Genomic DNA, 22,205 nt, shown 5'->3' on the forward strand with positions numbered 1-22,205 from the left:
TTGTTTAGATAATGTTGGTGGCATCTGTGACACTGGCAGATAGACAAATCAGTAAAAATGTCTATCACTTGACTAGTTTCTGGAATAGATCTATCTATTTCGTCAAGTATTAGCCTGGGTTTGCAGAGCTGAATATACCTTTGTTGTGCTTAGATTTGTGTTGGATTTGTTTTCATTCTTATTCTTCGTTGACATAACTGAGTGACACTTACTGGACCATTTTAACCAGCAGCTAAGGACTGATCTTATTGCATGAAATTGGGTTTGCATGTTGTCCAGACAATAGTGCAGGTGGCACTTTCTAAGTAACCCATAGTGTTATGGACTTCAGTTAATTTTTTGTCAACCTTTTCTGTTTCAAGGAATATTTCCTTTTTTCATCCAAGCTCAAGCTACCCCAGCCTGGCTTCATGCTCTTGCAAAAATCAAACTCATCCTCCTATATAGGAGCCAAATACAGAACTCCAACCATAGCTTTACTAGTATTTCATCCAGGCCTAGGAGGATAATTTTGTATTCAGTACTTCAAACAATATCAGCAAGTGTTCCAAATACACTCTTAAATCTATTAATTGCTTACCTGCTATCTTCATTTGTGGTCCAAATTTTTATTCCAATTTAATTAAATGTTAATTAGCTGAAGGTAAGTTTCATTGCTGTCAAAGCAGTAGATCTCTCTAGTTATACAGATGGAGATACAAATCTATAAAGTTGTAAACAAAGTCAGAGTACAAATTTTCTGGCAGGCATTGGGAAAGTGAGATTAACCTCTTTACATCCAAAGTAAGCCAGATTTTTGTAAATGTAAAACTCTGGGGGCTATGGAAATGCAAAAGGATTTGGGTACTAGACTATATTCAGAGGTAATTGAAAAGAATATAGTACTAGGGGTGGAGAATTTCAGCGGGTAAAAAATTGGCTGGAGCTGTATTTGAAACAAAGGAGGTTGATGGGCAACCTAGATGAGGTGTATAAAATTAGAAACAGTTTAACATCAATAAAAACTACTGCACATAAAAGTAATTAAAACCTAATGGAGTGTCTTCATAATCTCAAGAAAATTGAGCAGCACAGTAATGTAGTTGTTAAACACAATGCTTTACAGTATAGGTGACCCAGGTTCAATTACCTCCACTGCCAGTGAGGAGTTCTCCCCATGACTGTATGTGTTTCCTCCGGCTGCTTTGATTACTTCTCGCGTTCCAAAGACTTACTGGTTTGTAGGTTAATTGGTCATTGTAAATTGTCCCGTTATTAGGCTAGAGTTAAATCTGGGGTCACTGGGTAACGTGGCTCGAAAGGTCAGGAGTGCCTATTCCACATTGTATCTCAGTAAAGATAAATAAAATTGGAATGTAGAAAGAGGACAATATGGTTTAGTGTTCTGGAGTAAAGCCATCAATGAATGAGATGAAAGTAGGATTAAAATACACAACCACAATTTGTGATCTAATTGAATACACATTCGGTTCATGGGGAAGCGTAGTCTGTTCTTGCTCCTGTGCTGAATTCCACTACTGAATAAAGTATATGTAATTCAAAGGACCAGACTGCTCTGAAAATCTTGATAATAGTAAGGTTCTACCAATGAGGCCAAGTGAGAAACGAAACATGGATAAATTAAAATTTCAACTACAAAAGTGCAGGAAAATCCTGTGTATTCAAGTGTATGATATATTGGAATTTACTCATTTGGTATTATATATCTCCTGTTCTTGTATTCGTTTTCTGTCTCAGAATCCATCTTAAACCATCTGTTTTGGTCTGTAAGTACGCAGCATGTGTGGTAACATCCATTGAAAGACAAATCTTGCACAAGAGTGCAAATTGGAGACTACTTCATTTGCTCTAGCTTTACCGTTTTATCTGTTATATTTATTTATAAGATGAGTTCCAAAATTTTTAATTTATGGGTTCTTGTCAGCACCTTTCCAGAAGTCTAAGTAAACTGTCTCCTTGTAAGGCAAACAACAGGAATTCTGCAGATGCTGGAAATTCAAGCAACACACCTAGAAGTTGCTGGTGAACGCAACAGGCCAGGCAGCATCTCTAGGAAGAGGTGCAGTCGACGATTCAGGCCGAGACCCTTGTAATGCATCCTCCTTTTAAATCCACAAAACACATTTTCTCATGTTTAATTCTCTCAGTAAAAATTATGTGATAAATGGCAGTCTGGGGTCATGAACAAGTACTCCAGAGATATACTATTTAGGTTGTCTCCAGTTGTTTTGCTGTGCTTTTTTTTTAAGAAGTCAAAGCTAGAGTATGGGTGATGTTTTATTTGCATTTTTGTACTCATAAGGCAAGGTGAACAATCCAGAATGGAACAGAAATGAAATACCTCACAGCTGTGGAGAGCTTTGTGGAAAGAAACGACCTGGAACTGATTGCCCTCACTCATGCAACATGTAAGCACAAAAATATATAATAACATGCATCCTCCTGGGTTTTTATTTTCCCTGTACTTAGCACCTGTTACATTGCTGGTCTTTTTTAATATTTCCTTTTGACAAGCTCTTATTTTGTTTTATATAAGAAATTCATGACTTTTAATTTCTCTATGCTGCAAATTAAAGATTGGATACATTTTGTTTTAGTAGTTTACTAATAAACAGTTTGGGTATATCCCTCCTTCCCTCCATAAGTGGAAGGTATTTGAGGATTGTAATAAAATACAGTGGAATTTGTTTATATAAAAAAAGCCATTGAGAAATTCAGTTAATCCGTTTGTCAGATTGATTATAAGAAGGCTACCAGTTTATGTAGAAACTGCATTTCATTTTTTAAAATTTTGTCTCCATATAACCTTTAAACCAGACATTCTCTTTGAACATAGAAATCTACAGCATATTACAGGCCCACAATGTTGTGCCGTAAGCACAAAATACTCTGCAGATGCTGGGGTCAAAGCAGCACTCACAACCCGCTGGAGGAACTCAGCAGGTCAGGCAGCATCCGTGGAACGACCATGTAACCTACTCTAGAAACTACCTAGAATTTCCCTAACACACAGCCTTCTATTTTTCTAAGCTCCATGTATGTAAGAGGCTCTTAGAAGACCCTATTGTATCCGCTTCCACCACCTCCACCGGTAGTGCATTTCACACACCCACCACTCCCTGTGTGAAAAACCTATCCCTGATATCCCCTTGGTACTTATTTCCAAGCACCTTAAAACTATGCCTCCTCATGTTAGCCGTTTCAGTCCTGGGAAAATGCCTCTGGCTATCCACACGATCAATGTCCCTCATCATCTTATACACCATTATCTAATCTTTGCTTAGGTTTCACAATGAAAATTTCAATTAATTTCACTCCCACTATTTTGTCAGTGCTGCTTCATTCATTCTGCAGTGTTACATTACAAAAAGAAAGTAACACAAGCAACTTAACCCAGACCAGGCACCTTTACTCTTCCAAACCAGACTAGCCTCCCAAATAAGTTTGTAAACTATAGTATATATAATTAGGCTTAAATATTGGTAATATTCCCTGCATTTAATTGGACCGGTTCAAGTTTCAAATCATCAGGTATAAATATTCAGGCATGATGATCAAGAACTGTCTCAGTTGAAAGAAATTAGTGAACAGAAAACTAATGAAATTTCTAAATTTTAAAAAAAACATGTTCAATAAAACTAAGGACACTGCCTGCTGACCGCTGATGGAGTAACAGTTCTCTGCTGCTGCTCCTAATTTACTTACTTTCCTCTCCAACCTTTTGAAATACTATTGTTAGATGGGATATTATTTTAATATGACTACTAAAGCAGCTTTGGAAGCTATTACGAGTTCAATTCAAAAGCTTACTGAGGAGTTTCAACAGTTTAGAAAAGAAATCAGCGTTGAAATTAAACAAATAGGTAGGAAACTAGAAGATATTCAAGCAATTCTAACTGAACGTGATAAGAAGATAAAGGAACATGAAGATGTTATTACTTTACTGGACAGGAGAATGGATGATTTGCAAAAGCTATATGAAAAACAATTTAAGACCAACGAAATGATGAGACAGAAGATTATTGATTTGGAAAACAAAAGTAGGAGGAACGACTTACGAATCCTGGGACTTAAAGAACAAACAGAAGGAGATAATCCGAAAGAATTCTTTGCAAATCTTTTGATGGAATTATTCCCTGATATTATAAAGTCTCTGCCTTTAATTGATAGTGCTCACAGGTCACCTATCTACCAATCGGCTTCAAAATCTAAACCAAGATCAGTCATTATATGTTTCCATGAATTTCACATAAAAGGTCGTCTGATTCGTGCTGCCCGTGGAAAAGGTATGATTGACTATCAAGATCAAAAGATACGTATTGTTCAGGATTTTTCTTCAGAAGTCAAGGCAGAACGTGCTAAGTTCAAAAAAGTTATGATGGAGTTATACAGTCAAAACTTTAAACCCTCTTTTCATTCTCTGGCTCGACTAAGGATTACATTGGAAGATGGATCATTTAAATGGTTTTATACGAAGGAACGGGTGCAAGAATTTTTAGACTTTTAAAAAAGTGTGTGTGTGTGAATATAGAATAGACTAAAAATCTTGCAAAACAAATACTGCATATTAAAAAATGACTTTAATATTTTTTAGTATGAATAATTGTTATTTCTGTTTGATAAACCCATCTAAGCTTGTTTCTCACTATTACTTAGTCTAGTTTGGAACATAAATAACCTTGAATTCTTGCAGCGGTTCCAAAAGGCTTTCTAAGGGAATGTGTTTAGGGGAAGTAGATAATGGTTGCTCTATGATGGAGGAGGGATGGGGAGTCTTTTTTTCTTGAAGCTGATTTGGGAATTTAGTCAATTCTGTTGCTTAGTTAATATATTTCAATGTTTATTATTTGGGTTTGATATGCATTTTTCTGATTGCTATTTTAATCTTTCTTATAAAGAGCCTTAAAATTGATCAAAGTATTAATTTACTTAGTTTTAATGTAAAAGGACTAAATCACCCTGTGAAAAGAAGTAAGATTTTTGCCTATATTAAAAAACTTAAGGTACCCATTGTTTTTCTTCAAGAAACACATGTACGTAAGTGTAAGAATTCACACTTCTTTTAATCGATGGAGAGGCTCTTATTTTCATTCTTTGTTTCAGGCCAAAGCAAGAGGGGTTTCAATCCTTATAGATAATAAAGTTCCCTTTGTTCAACATAAAGTAATTTCTGATACTAATGGACATTTTGTTATAGTATCAGGGAAACTAAATAACAGATTAATGGTATTTGCCAATGTATATGCTCCGAATATAGATTTCTTTGGTTTCTTCGAGCTTTTTTTTCTCATTTTTGCCAGATCTAAGTCTGTACTCATTGGTGATGGGTGGAGACTTTAATTGTTGCTTAGATCCAATTTTAGATCGTTTACCTTTTAAACCAATGATACTGAATAAATCAGCTGTGTTTATTAAATCTTTTTTAATGAAATGTAGCATTGTTGATGCCTGGTGTTTTTTTTTCATCATACGTATTCCAGGATGGTTTTTTTTTATTGATAGCCAACTGATTCCATTAGTTCGATCCTGTGAATATAACGAGATTGCTGTTTCAGATCACTCTCCTGTGTTTCTATCTTTAAATCTTCCTGGTCTTCTTCAAACAAATAGATTTTGGTGATTTAATCTAACTTTGTTATCTGATAAAGATTTTTTAAAGTTTATGGAGAGACAAATTACCTTTTTTGAAGAGAATACGTTAGAGGAGACGTCTAGTTATATTAGATGGGATGCCTTTAAGGCGTTTATTAGAGGACAAATTATTTCTTATACTGCAAGTATTAAGAGGAAAGCTAATAAAGAGAGAAGTGATTTAGCTAATCAGCTGAGAGTTAGACCAAGAGCATGCCTTGGCTCCAGAACCTGCTTTATATGAAAGATGTGTTGAAATTAAAACTAAATATGATCTTCTTTTAACTTATCCAATTGAAACCCAACTCTTAAACGATAAGTCAATTTTATATTCACGGAGATAAAACAGGTAAATTTTTGGCTGATCAGATTAAAACCTTTAGAGCTAAACAACAGATTAAAGAAATATGCAAAGCTAATGGTGATAGGACAACTGATTATTTAGAAATAAATGATACTTTTAGAGAATTTTACTCTAAACTTTATAGTTCTGAATCTTCTAAGGACGATACTGTAATGAACAGTTTTTTTAGATCAAATAAATATTCCTACAATTTCTGCCAACAGCAGAAGATTGTTGGAACAACCTATTTCTTTTGAGGAAATTGTTGAAGCTGTGCGCTCATTACGTTTGAGGCAAGCTCCGGGTCCAGACGGATTTTCTGGAGAATTTTATAAGACTTTTTCCTCACTGCTTATACCTCATTTATGTTCAGTTTTTTCGGATTCATTTAAGTCGGGCAGACTCCCTCAATCTTTTTATGAGGCTTCCATTTCGCTCATTCTTAAAAGGAATAAGGATCCAACTGAATGCTCTTATAGCCCAATTTCTTTGCTGAATGTTGATTCTAAGATCTTATCTAAAGTTTTGGCCCATAGGACTGAAATTATTTTACCATCTGTCATTTCTGATAGACAAACCAGATTCATCAAAAATTGATATTCTCACTTTAATATTTGCCAGTTATTAAAGGTTATTTATTCTCCTTCTAACATGGTATCAGAATGTGTGGTATCCCTAGATGCTGAGAAAGCTTTCGACAGAGTTGAATGGAATTATTTATTTAAAACTTCAGAAAAAATTAATTTTGGACCTGGTTTCATTCAATGGATTAAATTACTATATTTAGCCCCTTTCTAGGGTTATCACTAATTTTCATAACTCCAAACCATTTAAGCTTCAACGTGGCACTAGACAAGGTTGTCCGTTGAGCCCTTTGCCTTTTGATCTGGCCTTAGAACCCTTAGCCATTGCTTTTCGAGAATCCAATGATATCACCGGTATTTTAAGGAGAGGCACTATTCAGAAAGTCTCATATACTGATGATTTGCTGCTATTTGTTTCTAATGTTGAGACTTCATTACCCCATGTGCTTTCTTTAGTCTCCTGTTTTAGCCAGTTTTCAGGTTATAAATTAAACCTACATAAAAGTAAACTTTTCCCTTTGAACAATTTGAGACCAACAAATTCTAACCTTCCTTTTAAAATTGTAATAAACCAACTTACTTATTTAGGTGTAACAATTACTAAAAATTATAAGTGTCTATTTAAAGAAAATTTTCTTACTTTATTGAATCATGTAAAAAGAATACTATTAAATTGGTCGCCTCTTTCGTTATCATTAATTGGTTGAATTAACTCTATCAAAATGAATATATTACCTAAATTTATATATCTTTTTCAGGCATTGTCGATTTTCATTCCTAAATCCTTTTTTTGATTCTCTAGACTCTATTATATCTTATATATGAAAGAATAAGCATTCTAGATTAAAATTCATCTTCAGAAAGATAAGAAGAATGGATGGTTAGCCTTTACCAAATTTTAGATTTTATTATTGGACAGTTAATATAAGAAATCTCACATTTTGGTTATATTATATAAATCGTGAGGATTGCCCAATGTGGGTTTTCTTAGAAGCTAATTCTGTTAATAAATTCTCTTACTATTTCTCTTTTTGGATCCTCACTTCCTTTGTCTTTGAGTAAGTTAACTGATAATCTGGTAGTTAAATGCACTATGAGGATTTGGATACAATTCCGAAAATATTTTGGCTTATTGAGATTTTCTCTTTTGTGTCCCATTTTTTCTAATGATTTTTTAAAAACATCTATGATTGATGTGGCTTTTAAAGAATGGGATAGATTAGGTATTAAATACTTTCAGGACCTGTTTGTAGAGGGAAGTCTTTTCTCGTTTGAACAATTGTCAACTAAATATAGTTTACCCAAAACTCGATTTTTTCGATATCTACAAATAAGAGATTTTTTACAGCCTCAAATAAGTACATTTCCTAAAAGACCTGATAAGAATCTACTAGATGTAATTTTTAATCTGAAACCTTTTTATAATGGATCTCTATCTAATATTTATAATATGCTGTTGGGAATGAGAAGTGTTCCTTTAGATAAAATTAAAAATTTTTGGGAACAAGATTTATAGACTTCAATTTCTGAGGAAACTTGGAATCAAAATTTTAAATTGGTGAACACTTCATCGTTATGTGCCCGCCACTCTCTCCTACAATTTAAAGTGGTCCATAGGGCCCATATGACCAAGGATAAGTTGTCTTGTTTTTATTTAGATATATCTCCGTGTTGTGTTAAATGTAATAATGGAGAAGCTTCACTCATTCATATGTTTTGGACATGTCCAAGTCTTGGAAAATATTGGAAAGAAGTATTTCAAACCTTTTCGACACTTTTTAAAGTACTGCTTTATTTGGTATTGTTGGAGGAAAGGATATTATTTTGGAGCCATCTGATTTGCACATTTTGGCTTTTATGTCTCTTATGGCCAGAAGGACGCTTTTGCTTTAATGGAAAGATGTGGCCCCTCCTATTCACGCCCAATGGTTACGTGATGTCATGTCATGTTTAAAGTTGGAGAAGATTAGATGTTCAATCTTTGAATCTAATTAAGACTTTCAAACATTGTGGGGACCTTTTCTGAATTATTTTAAAAACCTTTGATTTGCTGTTAAAGCACAGATGATGACTAACAATCTTTTTTCTTTTTTTTCTACTAATCAGTTTTGGTCTTGGTAGTGGGTTAGATTTTATTTATATCATAAAATTATTATTTTTCAATGTTAGAAACTAACTGACTTCTACGAATATAGGGTAAGGAATCTTTATATGCGACTTAGCTTAATGCATTGACATTTTTTTTTCCTATACTCTGTATTCTTAAATATATTAATAAAAATATTGAAAGAGAAAACTAAAAGAAAATGACATCTCAGAATTGAGGTTAATTGTGTATCGACTAACTTATTGTCTAGTTTTCCCTGTGTCCTAACCTTATTGGCATGCATGTGTTGTGATTATGTTTTAAAAATTCCTTCATTAGGAAAATTTAAATTTAGAAGAAAAATCCGACAGCTCTATTGCAGAATAATTAATAATCATGCTAGAAGGTCACTGAGAATGAGTTACAATTCTCTTCCCCTGTTCTAATCATGTTAATTCATGTTGACAGAACTGCCTATGTAGTTGATTATTATCATTTTGCTTATGAAAACTTCGTGGTGCTAGAGATATAACCATTATATTTCAAAATTTTTATGCACATGTCCCTAGATGCTAATGGTGCAGCAATCATTGCTCTTAGAATGCCTGAGATAGTTTAATTGGCATTCAATTATCTGTTTATCCTAGCATGTTTACAGTGAGGAAATCACTTGAATATCAAGACTAACTTTACACAAGTAAATTATACACATGTAAGCAACTTTAAATAAAAAACAAAACTATTTCAACTTCTCACCTTCTCTTACCTTTTCCTCCATTTCTTCTCTTGACCATCCTCCTTGATTTATTTTAACCTTTGCTTTATTTCCAATGTACCCTGTTTCAACCAACTTGAAACTCTTGGCCTCTGACTGAAAATCACCTCTGAAGGCTAGATGAAGCTCAGAAATCTAAAAAGTGACAGGTTTGTGTTATGTATATGTGTGTGTATTAATATATATTATAGTATAACAAGGTCCAATCTGATAAATTTATGACAAATCAGGAAGAACTTAATAAGTGTAATCCACATTGCTAGATTTTAAATTCCCTTGTCAAATTTGTAGCTGACCTCTGAGACTTTTATAATCAGAACAAGGACTAGCTGGTATTTGTGTAAGTACAAATGTCATATCAGCCACTTTCCTCCAAAGAAACCAACAGTTTGTTTTTCAAACTCACATTTAAACAAAAAGTGTAGTATTATTGTTAAAGTTGAATAAAGTTTCTTGTCTTGCTATTGAAAGTAAAAGCCTCTGAAGCAGAATCTATCTTTTTAGTCTGTGCCATCCTGGACCATGCCCGTCATGTCCTGCATTTGTGACAAAAGCATGTGAATGTGGAAAAACAAGGTAAGCAACTCTTTGAGGTATTTTTGTGTCCACATCTTTTTCTGTTTGTCATCATTTTCAAAACAGTATAGTATAATAACTTGAAAGGTCATGGTGAAGTCGGTGCCAGGACTTTGCTTGGACTTTGATATGGCTGTGATAACTTTATTCCCTTGCTCTTAATAAATTGCTGTTGGGGGTGGGGGAATTGATTGGATAAAATGTATCCATTTCTTCTGTTCTGATAACATGTTGAATTGATTTGAACATCAAAGGTTCCGAATATCTTTCATTTTGGCACTTCTGATCCATTTGCTAACCAAGTTGAATTTGTGTCCAAAGCAAAAAAAAAAGCAGATGTGCAAATTAGAGTCCTGCTTCTGGCAGTTATTTTCCTTCATTTCAGTATTTTGAATCCTATAACCAAATATTCTCTTAATGCTGTACTACTCAAACAAAAACCTGATCATCTAACCACTGCCTACCCATTAATACCTACCTAATCTCATCTGTATCCTTTGCAAGATAGTGAAACAGACCTCTTAAATGTGGTACCCAGATTTGAACACAGTTCAGCGTAGCCAGTCTGGTATTTTATAAAATTTGGCATAAATATTTTGCATTTATATGCAGCTTTAAATCATAGGCAAACTTGGTAATATCTGTTATACCCAAGAAAAATATTATACAATATCTTAAATCCCTCTGATCCTAATATTCCTTAGGAAAAATATCCTCCATCTTCCCCCTGATTAAAAATAGTCTGCATGTATTCTGCCGAACAACTATCAGATGCTATTTCAGTGATTCTCCACTCAGCACAGTGAAGGTGCTAACGTCTGGACGCTCTTCATTGACTATAGCTCTCAATTCAATATTATCAGTCCCTCAAGAATAATAAATCCAAGGCCTAGACCTCATTACCTCCTTGTGCAACTGGACCCCAGTCAGTTTGGATTGGCAACATCTCCCCCATAAGTACAATACAAGGCTATGCACTTTGCCCCCTAGTGTACTTGCCTTATATTTACGATTTCGAGGAGGAGAAGATGGCAGCGTGACGCAGCGCACAGCGGCCACTTCGGTGAATGATATCTGTTATCTGTCAAGTAGGGTGCCGTGCACAATCCTGATTTGATGAGGAGAGACGTGAGAGCACTGAGGAACATCTAGAGAAACTTCTGAAATGCCTGCTTCGCTGCCATTGCTACTGTGTGATCCAGGATCTCCGGAGGAGAAGGCCTCGAGACCTCAGCTTTGCTTGTTGCTCAGCGGCCGGGGCGAGATCAAAGCACTCGGCAGAGGATGGTGCTCAGGAGGCTGTATCGGAGGGGCTGGTTGGAGACTCGAAGTTTTCGGACGGGCTCAGAGTCAGCTGTGGTCGGGTGCTTCCAATGCATCAGCAGTTGTCGGCACCTGGAGGTTTATGACAGGGAGAGTTTCTCCCTTTTGCCGCCTGCTATTGGGAATATCGGGAGTCGATCGGAACTTTGAGACTTTTTTTTACCATGCCCATAGTCTGCTCTTTATCAAATTATGGTTTTGCTTTGCACTGCTGTAACTAAATGTTATAATTATGTGGTTTTGTCAGTGTTAGTCTTTGGTTTGTCCTGTTTTTTTTTGTGATATCACTCTGGAGGAACATTGTATCATTTCTTAATGTATGCATTTCTAAATGACAATAAACCAGGACTGAGTGTCCTCATAATCTTAAAAAAAAAGTACAGCTCCAGTGCCATATTCAAGTTTGCTGACAATATCACTTGTGGACCAAATTAAGGTGGTGACAAATCAGCATATAGGAGGGAAATTGAGAATTTGGCTGAATGGTGCCGCAACAACAACCTCTCACTTAACATCAACAAAAACAAAGAGCTGATAATTGGCTACAAGAGGAGGAATCCAGAGGTCCATGAGCCAGTCCTCATCAGGGGATTAGAGGTGGAGAGAGTTAGCAACTTTAAATTTCTTGACATTGTCATTTCAGGAGGCCTGTCCTGGGTCCCGTAATTAACTGTTATTACAAAGCAGTGCCTCTGCTTTCTTGGAAGTGTGTGCAGATTCAGCATGTCATCTAAAGCTTCTATAGATGGCGTGGTGGAGAATATATTGACTGGTTGCATCATGGCCTGGTACGGAAAAAACAATGCTCTTGAATGGGAAAATTAAAACTACAAAAAAGTAATGGATACAGCCCAGTCGTTCAAAGGTAAAGCCCTTCCCACCATTGAGCACATTTACAAGGAGCACTGTCCCAGGAAAGCAGAATCCGTCATCAAGGCCCTTAACAGCCAAGTCATGCTCTCTTCTCACTGCTACCATCAGGAAGGAAGTGCAGGATCCTCAGGACCCTCACCACCAGATTCAGGAACAGTTATTCTCCTCAATCATCAGGTGCTTAAACCAGAGGGGATAATTTCACTCACCTCAACACTGAACTGATTCCACAACCTATGGAACAACACACACAAAATGCTGGAGGAACTCAGCAGGCCAGGCAGCATCTGGGAAAAAAAGTACATTCGACGTTTCGGGCCGAAACCCCAACTGTACTTTTTTCTATAGATGCTGCCTGGCCTGCTGAGTTCCTCCAGCATTTTGTGTGTGTTGCTCAGATTTCCAGCATCTGCAGATTTTCCCTGTGATTCCCCAACCTATGGACTCAGTTTTAAGGACTCTTTACATCGCATGCTCTCAGCGTTTATTGCTTATTTATTATTTTTTCTTTTTGTTCTTGCACAATTTGTTTTTTACATTGTCTTGTTTTGTGGTTTTTCAATGATTCTATTGTTTCTTTCTATTTACTGTGAATGCCTGCAAGAAATGAACATCAGTGTAGTTTTTGTACTTTGGATAGTAAATTTACTTTGAACTGAGAACTTCGCTTTCTTTTCTTCAGCCATTGTTGCACCAGTGCTTCCAGCTTCATTTAAAATCCAAATTTTGTCGGGTTTGTTTGGCATTTCATTAAATTCTATTGGCAACTTCAACCACATTGCCTTCATCAGCCCTTCTTGGTACCCCATCAAAGAACCGAGTTAAGAACAAAAAATGTACTTGTTTGTTTCAAATCCATGCTGTCTTTTAAACCTTGAGAAATGCTGGTTAATTTTATACCTGATATTTGTCTCAGAAGATATGTCTCCGCATTTCCACTGTGGAACCTGTTGGTTTATCTTTTTTAAATGGGACGTAAAAGTTGCAGTCCTGTAGCTTTCAGTCAAGATCTTCCTAATAAAGATTGTTGTATTGTGCGAGAGCTTTCACAGACTTCATTGCTAAAGTACCTGCCTGGCCTTCATGCCAAGTTGGTATACCTCGGAGGGTATTCACCACTGACTTTTCCAATAGCCATTGTTTATTGTGCTTAAGCATCTAGAGCAATGCATAATAAAGCCATTTTTGGGAATTAAAGCTTATTGGGCATGTTGACTGATACAGATTTAGGTTTACTACACACACGGCACCTGAAGGCAAAAATTAATTCAAAATTGTCCAGTAATAAAGTTTTCTATTTTTCTATCTTTGAGCCAAATTTTAAGAAGTTAAATATTTTTCCCCCAAATCAATCTTCTTAATTGGTATAGAAATTGACAATACTGATTAATATTTTGAAAATATTAACAAACTAGTAGAACTTAATTCTCCATCATTATCATAGTACCTGGTATTGCGTTAGTGGTGTTTTGCTGATTTTGTTAAAGTAACATTGAAATGTTTCTTTAAAAAAAGACAATTATTATTTGTAATGTGCTGATTCTCCCATATGTCTATTTTGTTTTGGAAAATAAGTTCGTGAATCTTGATGAGAATTTGTATTTTTATTTTTCCAACAGTCAGTCAGTTCGCTGTGGTCAGCCTGGAAACATTCAGTGCAAAAACATATGTGAAAATTTCCTGAATTGTGGCAAGCATACATGTGTCCAAGTATGCCATTCAGGAAAGTGCCAGCAATGTCCATTTATAGTTCAGCAAGGTAAGTAGTCCCAGTCCTTGTCGGTGGCATAATCATCAGTCAACTGCATGGTAGGTTTTCATAAGCTAACTTTAAAGCTCTTGTTTAGGAATGCTCCATTGCAATAGAGAACTGAGTCAGAGTTCTGCATGCCAGCTATCTTCACATATTTAAATTTACTACACACGTCACCTGTCAGCTCTTCCCCACTATCTCATCTGATCCTTTTTGAATGCATCAGGGCTTGGCATGGCAGTTGTTCTGCCTGTGACCACAAGAAACTGCAGGGAGTTGTGGACATAGCTCAGCACATCACAGTAATCAGCCTTGCACTCTGTCTATACTTTCTGCCTGGATAAAGCAGTCAGCATAATCAAATACCTCACCCATCCCAGACATTCTCTACTCTTCCTCTCCCATCAGGCAGAAAGCTGAAAACGTACCACCAGGCTCCAGGACGGCACGTACCCTGATGTTTCGAGACTATTGAATGGTTCCCTAGCACAATAAATGGACACTTGACCTCACAATCTACCTATTTATAATCTTGCACCTTATTGTCTGCCTGCACTGCACTTGTGCTGTAGCTGTGGCACTTTATTCTGTGTTCTGCCATTGATTTATCTTGTACTACCCTGATACACTGTGTAGTTAACTGATCTAGATGAATGGGGTGCAAGTTATTCTTTTCACGGTACCTCAGTACCTGTGACAGCAATAACCTAATTCCCATTCACCTCTGGCCTTTGTTTAATGACTTTTCAACTTCACCGATACAGGATTTTGTCCTGGAACATCCTTCCCCTGCCCCACAGATGCTGCTTAATCTGCTGAATTCTTCCAGCAGACGTTTGCTCCCAACTTTAATCTCTTATTAACACACACAAAAAATGCTGGAACAGCTCAGCAGGCTAGGCTGCATCTATAGAAAGGAATAAAAAGTCCTTTCAAGATCCCTTCATCAGGACTCTTGTTTCTCCTTAAAAATTCTTGATATTCTAAGTTGATTCTGATTAACAGAATACAATGAATTTTGAGAGATTTCTAGGAAGTTATAAATAATGTATCCTTTTTAATTTTATCTAACTCCCACAGATTAGAATATTAGAAATGTGACCCCACTCTAAGTGGAAGGGGAAGAAAAAAATAGGAAACTATAGACTACTTAACCTAATGTCACTTGCTGAAATCTATTATAAAATAAGCGATTATAGAGCATTTAGAAAATTATTAGATTAGGTCACATCATGATGGATTTGTGAAAGGGAAATATGCATAACTGACAAACTTTTTTTTGAGTTGTTAGTTGCAAAATAAGAAAGGGCAAAAACAGTGGATGAGGTGAGTTTAGACTTTGAGGTGTTCAGGGAGGGACAACAGCAAGGACTGTTGAAACCAAATTAGAAGGATACCGTGTTATGTAAAAGTATGAATGGCCTATTTTCAGCTCCTGTTGCGGAAATTAGTGGAATTCAAGAGTACACAGTTCAAAATTTTTGTTAAGGTCAAGGAAGGAAGCGGGTATCCAAGTTTGTTGATAAAATGCTGGGTTGAGAGGGCAAAGCCGAGGGGTATAGATAAGTAAATGAGCAAGGATATGATTGATGGAATAGAATATAAATTAATATGATTATTTACTGTGGTACAAAAATATGAGCAGAATTCAAGGCATTAGATGGATTGGAGTGTATTAGCCATAAATAGAAGTTGGTTAAACTTGGGTTGTTTTCTCTGAAGTGTTGAAGGATGAGGAGTGATCTGCTGTTATAAAATTGAGAAATAGGGTGGATAGTTGCTGTTGGTGAAACCACAAGTGGTTTCTGTGGAACTGAATGGTGTCCATCACCTCACATTGTGCAACTGCAACACAACTGTCTGCAGAGCAGACTCAGTGGGCTGAATGACCTACTTCTGTTCCTATATCTTATGGTCTTGTGGTCTCAGTCCAATTTGTCTGAATGCTTTTCGATAAAAATCTGTGTTTTTCTTGCTTCACCTGTCTACTCTTGAAAGACATTGCATTATATGGTAAAATACTCTGCAAAACTCATTACTATCAGGTAAGATTGGATCCTATGTTCAAAGCCAGAATAGAAATAAAAACCAAAATCTCCAAATGACCCCTGGTAAAGTGCTTCTTGATGATTGGATGATGTGCCCTATAATATAGTCACCATTAATCCATAAGAAAAAACATTCGCCAAAAGAAATTGTGAGGAAATGAACCTGCTACGGCATAGAGCAGTTAAGACAAATAATGTAAATGTATCTGAGGGAGAAAGGGATGGATGGACATGCTGATATAATTAGATGAAGAGAAATTGAAGAGGTTTGTGAGTTGTTCAAATGGACAAAGAGGATTTGGACTGAATATCTTGTTTCTATACTTAAAACATGAAGCAACTTCAGCATCTTTAAGCTTTATTGTGCATAATGAAGTAATTGAAGTACAGTAATTCAGTAATTTAGACCAGAAGATATGGGAACAGAATTAGGCCATTTGGTCCACTGAGTCTGCTCCACGATTTCATCATGGCTGATCCAGTTTTCCTCCAGCTCCAATCGCCTGTCTTCTCCCCATATCCCTTCATGCCCTGACCATTCAAGAATCTAACAACCTCTGCCTTAAATTTTCATAAAAACTTGGCCTCTGCAGCTACCTGTGGCGAAGAATTCCACAATTTCACCACTCTCTAGCTACAGAAATTCTTCCTCATCTTCGTTCTAAAAGGGTGCCCTCTATTCTGAGGCTGTGTCCTCTGTTCTTGGACACTTCCATCAAAAAAACATTATCTCCACATCCATTCTAACAAGGCCTTTAACCATGCAATGGAATTGAATGAGGTCACCCCTCATTCTTCTGAATTCCAGTGAATACAGGCCAGGGACATCACACATTCTTCATAAGGCAAGCCTTTCAATTCTAGAATCATTTTCGTTAATCTCCTTTGAACCCTTTCCAGTTTCAGCCCATCCTTTCAAAGGTAAGGGGCCCAAAAGTCGGCTCTTGGATTGTATTCATTAGAGTATAGAAGAATGAGAGGGGATCTCACCGTTCCTTCAACATTTCCTGCTCCTCCACCTATCTTGGTGTCATCCGCAAACTTAACCACAAAACCATTTAATCCATAATCCAAATCATCAATATACATCGTAAAAAGAAGCGGCCCCAACACCGACCCCTGCGAAACACTACTAGTAACCGGCAACCAATCAGAAAAGGATCTTGGATTGTATTCATTAGAGTATAGAAGAATGAGAGGGGATCTCATAGAAACGTTTCGAATGTTGAAAGGGTTGGACAGAGTAGATGTGGAAAGGTTGTTTCCCTTGGTGGGTGAGTCCAGGACAAGAGGCCATAGTCTTAAAATTAGAGGGTACCCAGTTAAAACAGGGATGAGGAGAAATTTTTTTAGCCAGAGGATCATGGATTTGTGGAATTTGTTGCCACATACAGCTGTGGAGGCCCGATCATTGAGGGTGTTTAAGGAGGAGATTGACAGGTATCTAATTAGTCAGGGTATCAAGGGATATGGGGAAAAAGCTGGAAATTGGAACTAGATGGGTGAATAGTTTAGCTCATGGGGGAGCTGCGGAGCAGACTCGATGGGCCGAATGGCCTACTTCTGCTCCTTTGTCTTGTCTTGTGAAAACAGCTCTCACTGCTCCAAGGAGGCCTCACCAGTGCTTTATAATGTCTCAACATCACATCTGTGTTTTTATATTCTCGTCCTCTTGAAATGAATGTTAGCGTAGCATTTCCCTTCCTCACCACAGGCTCAACTTGCAAATTAACCTTTAGGGAATCCTGCATAAGGACTCACAACTGCCCTTGCATCTCAGTTTTTTGTATTTTCTCTCCATTTAGAAATATTCAAACTTTTTATTTCTTTTACCAAAGTGCATGAGCATGCACTTCCTGACACACTATTCTATCTGCCATTTCTTCACCCATTCTCCTAATTTGTCTAAGTCCTCGTGTAGCCTCTCTACTTCCTCAAAAGTACCTGCCCTTCCACCTGTCTTTTATCGTCTGTAAACTTTGCAACAATGCCATCAATTACATTATCCAAATCATTGACATATAAATACAATGAATTGGTCCCAACACAGACCCCTGTGGAACACAATCAGTCACTGGCAGCCAACCAAAAAAAGTTTCCCTTTGTTCCCACTCTTTGCATCCTGCCAATCCACCACTGCCTTATCCATGCTAGAATTTTTCCTGTAATACCATGGGCTTGTAGCTTGCGAAGCAACCTTGTGTGTGGCACCTTGTCAAAGGCCTTCTGAAAATCCAAGTACACAACATCAACCAATTCTCCTTTGTCTATCTGCTTGTTATTTCTTCAAAGAATTCCATCTGATTTGTCAAGCAAGATTTTCCCTTGAGGAAACTGCTGACTACGGCCTATTTTATCATGTGCCTCCACGTACCTCGAGACCGCATCCTTAGTAATTGACTCCAACACCTACCCAGCCACTGAGGTCACACTAACTGACCTATAGTTTCTATTCTTCTGCCTCTCTCCCTTCTTGAAGAATGGGGTGATATTTGCAATTTTCCAGGCTTCTGGAACCATTTCAGAATCAAGTGATTTTTGAAAGATCATTACTGATGCTTCCATGTTCTCCTCAGCTGCCTCTTTACACCCCAGGGTTCTGACACTGTCTGGTTCAGGTGACTTGTCTACTTCAGACTTTTCAGTTCCCCAAGAACCTTCTCTCTAATTATGGTGACTTCACACACTTCATTCCCCCAACACCAGAACCTTCCACCATACTGCTGGTGTGTTCCATAGTGAAGACTAATGCAAAATACTTATTCAGTTTGTCTGCCATTTCCTTCTCTCCCATTACTGCTTCTCCAGCATTGTTTTCCAGCAGTCCGATATCCACTCTTGCCATTCTTTTACACTTTATGTCTAGAGAAATTTCTGGTATCCTCTTTAATATTACTAGTTAGCTTACTTTCATATTCCATTCTCTAATGACTTTTTTTAGTTGCCTTCTGGTTTTTAAAGGCTTCCCAATCCTTTAGCTTTCCACTAATCTTTGCTCTATTTCTTTTCTTTGGCTTTTATGTTGGCTTTGACTTCTCTTGTTAGCCGCAGTTGCGTCATCTTGCCTTTGGAACACTTCTTCCTCTGAGATGTATCTATCCTGAGCCTTCTGAATTGCTTCCAGGAGTTCTAGCCATTGCTGCTCTGACGTCATCTCTGCCAGTGTTCCTTTCCAATCACTTACGGCCAACTCCTCTCTCATGCCTCTGTAATTCTCTTTACTCCACTATAATATTGATAATCTGACTTTAGCTTCTCCTTCTCAAATTTGACCATATTATGATCACTTCCCCTGAGGGTTCTTTTACCTTAAGGTCTCTAATCAGTTCTGGTTCATTGCACAACATCCAATCCAGAAGAGCTGATCCCCTACTAGACTCAACCACAAGCTGCTCTAAAAAGCCAACTCAGGGATTCTAGAAATTTCCCCTCCTGGAATCCAGCACTAACCTGATTTTCCCAGTCTACCTGCATATTGAAACCCTCCAGACTATTGTAACATTGCCCTTTTGGCATGCATTTTCCATCTCGCATTGTTATTTGTAGCCCATGTCCTTACTACTGTTTGGGGATCTGTATACAAATCCCATCAGTGTCCTTTTACCCTTGCAGTTCCATAACTCTATCCAAACTTATTCAACATCTTCTGATCCTATGCCACTTCTTTCTAATGATATGATTTCATTTTTTACCAACAGAGTAATGCCATCCCCTCTGTCATTTTGATACAATGTGTATCCTTGAACATTAAGGTCCCAGCCACAATCTTCTTTCATCCATGATTCAGTGATGCCTACAACATCATACATGCCATACTGTGCTACAGGTTCATCTACCTTATTCAGTATACTGCACGCATTTAAATATAACACCTTCAGCCCTATATTCATCCTTTTCAATTTTGTCCACTTTTTATGTTGTAACTCATTCTGGTGACTGCAATTTTGCCTTATCAACAGCCTCTCCTCACTACACCTTGCCTTTGTTTGTAAACCAGCTACCTCATCCTCAGCACTATCATCCGCCTTTCCCGCAATACTTATTACATTGAAATATACGCAGCTCAGGACACTAGTCGCACCGTGCTCAACCTTGTGATTCTTAACTGTCTTGAGTTTGTACCAACATCTGCCTCCACAACCTCTCCACTAACTGTTCTGGCACTCTGGTTCCCAACCCCATGCAACTTCAGTTTAAACCCCCACTGTGCAGCATTAACAAACCTTCCTGCTAGGATATTAGTCCCCCTCCAGGTCAGTGCAAACCATCCCATCTCTACAGGTCCTAACTTCTCTGGAAGCAAGGCCAATGATCCAGAAATGTTATGCTCTCCTTCCTGCACCAACTCCTTAGCCACATATTAAGCTGTTTAAACTGTATAATTTAACAAGACCTGGAATATCATGTCTTGAAATGTTAAGATCCTTGTTCATTTCTCGTTCCAGCATGCTACTGTGAAGCTACTTCTCGAGAAGTTCTCTGTGGAACTGATAAAGAATCATTTGATGGCAATGGCTACTTTTCATGTCAGAAGCCTTGTGGGAGGTAAGTAAACACAAACACATGCAATTTTATATCAACTAATATTGTTTCATATCGAAGCAATGTCGACAGTGAGTCAAAATAAACGTGTTGTCTGCAAGTCAGTCATCTCTCCATGTGAAGCTAGAAACTGATCTTCAACCCAGTTTTCCCTTCAAAAAACCATAATGTTTCTGACTGCTCTTTCCCTCTCAAGTTCAAGACAGTATATTCTCACTGTGATCACTCTCTTATTACTCATTCTCATTTTTATCAACTAATATATTTAATTATCAACAGCAAATCATTCTTATAAAGAAAACACAAGCAAAGATCCTTGTATTTTTCGAGAAGAATCAACAGTAGTTCCACTTTTGGTGTGTCCCAAGACTCTTTACTGAAGCCTTGACAAACCAAATCCCTCAGTTCATCTTTATTAATCATCAACACCAACATCACTTGTATCATTCAGTTTTTCTTGATCTCTGTTCTGACACACACATCCTTCATCCCTCTCTTTCTTCAACTTTTTGATTTCGAGGATTAATGAAAGGTTTTTGAACTGAATTGATAAGTTTCTCTCTCCATTAAAAGTCCATGACTTGCGTGTTTCCAGAATTTTCTGATATGAATTCTGCAATCAATGCTGCTTAGAAACATAGAAAACCTACAGCAAAATATATGCCCTTCAGCCCACAAAGCTGTGCCGAACATGTCCTTACCTTAGAAATTACCTGGGGTTACCCATAGCTCTCTATTTTTCTAAGCTCCATATACCTATCCAGGAGTCTCTTAAAAGACCCTATTGTATCCGCCTCCACCACTGTCCCCGGCAGCCCATTCCATGCACTCACTACTCTCTGCGTAAAAAAAAAACAAACAAATGAACAACTTACCCCTGACGTCTCTGTACCTACTTCCAAGCACCTTAAAACTGTGCCCTCTCATGCTAGCCATTTTAGCCCTGGGGGAAAAAACCTCTGGGGCGGTGGGGGGGAGCCTCTGACTATCCACACAATCAATGCCTGTCACGATCTTATTCACCTCTATCAAGTCACCTCACATTCATCCTTATCATTGTAATTACCATTGAGATGCATTCATTTCAATGCAATTTTAAAAGCTTTTATACCAATTAAACTCTCAGATATTATACAGTAGCTATATAGTACACTCCTCCCCTTTTGTTTTAATAATGTATCAACTGTTTTTTTTACTGGGGCACTACGCTAAACAAATATGTTTACCCTTAACATACAAATGCCTACCAATTGTTTACTTAGTAACTTAATAATATCAAATTATAACAAGCCTTTTTTTAACCTTTGGTCTAAGACCCATTTATAACTCAAGTCTTGGGGGGGGGGGGGCTCTGCCAGTGTGCCATACTTCTCTAGATGATGATTATGTACCAGCGGTAACAGAAGAAATAAGTGAAGCTGTAGCAAAATTAGCCATATTTCGCAAGAAGTGTGATGCATTTTTCGTAGCTTTGGTTTCCATGGTCTGCTTCAAAGGTGACTTGCCACCAACAAAAGAAGTGGTTGGTGATCTGCTGTCTCTGCTAGTTATTCAAAAGTCGGGACAATCCAATGACTCACAGGAAGAACAGTAATCTTTCACCGTTTGAGGAAGTAGTTGATCGAAATCCTGTTATTCATTCCATTGTTCTTAAGCTGCTGTTAAAGTACA

The 22,205-nt window shown here is 37.3% G+C and overlaps 1 protein-coding gene across 1 annotated transcript in view; it reads left to right on the forward strand.

Annotated features, from left to right (window-relative positions):
* nfx1 (nuclear transcription factor, X-box binding 1) overlaps positions 1-22,205 on the forward strand; it is a 97,798-nt gene that overhangs the window by 22,508 nt on the left and 53,085 nt on the right. Inside the window, exons 5-8 of the mRNA XM_072253459.1 lie at positions 2,303-2,408; positions 9,924-9,995; positions 13,811-13,950; positions 20,438-20,537. Coding sequence (XP_072109560.1) covers positions 2,303-2,408; positions 9,924-9,995; positions 13,811-13,950; positions 20,438-20,537 — 418 coding nt within the window. The remainder of the gene's footprint in view (positions 1-2,302; positions 2,409-9,923; positions 9,996-13,810; positions 13,951-20,437; positions 20,538-22,205) is intronic.

The sequence above is a fragment of the Mobula birostris genome, chromosome 3 (assembly GCF_030028105.1).
Source record: "Mobula birostris isolate sMobBir1 chromosome 3, sMobBir1.hap1, whole genome shotgun sequence".
Classification (NCBI taxonomy): domain Eukaryota; kingdom Metazoa; phylum Chordata; class Chondrichthyes; order Myliobatiformes; family Myliobatidae; genus Mobula; species Mobula birostris.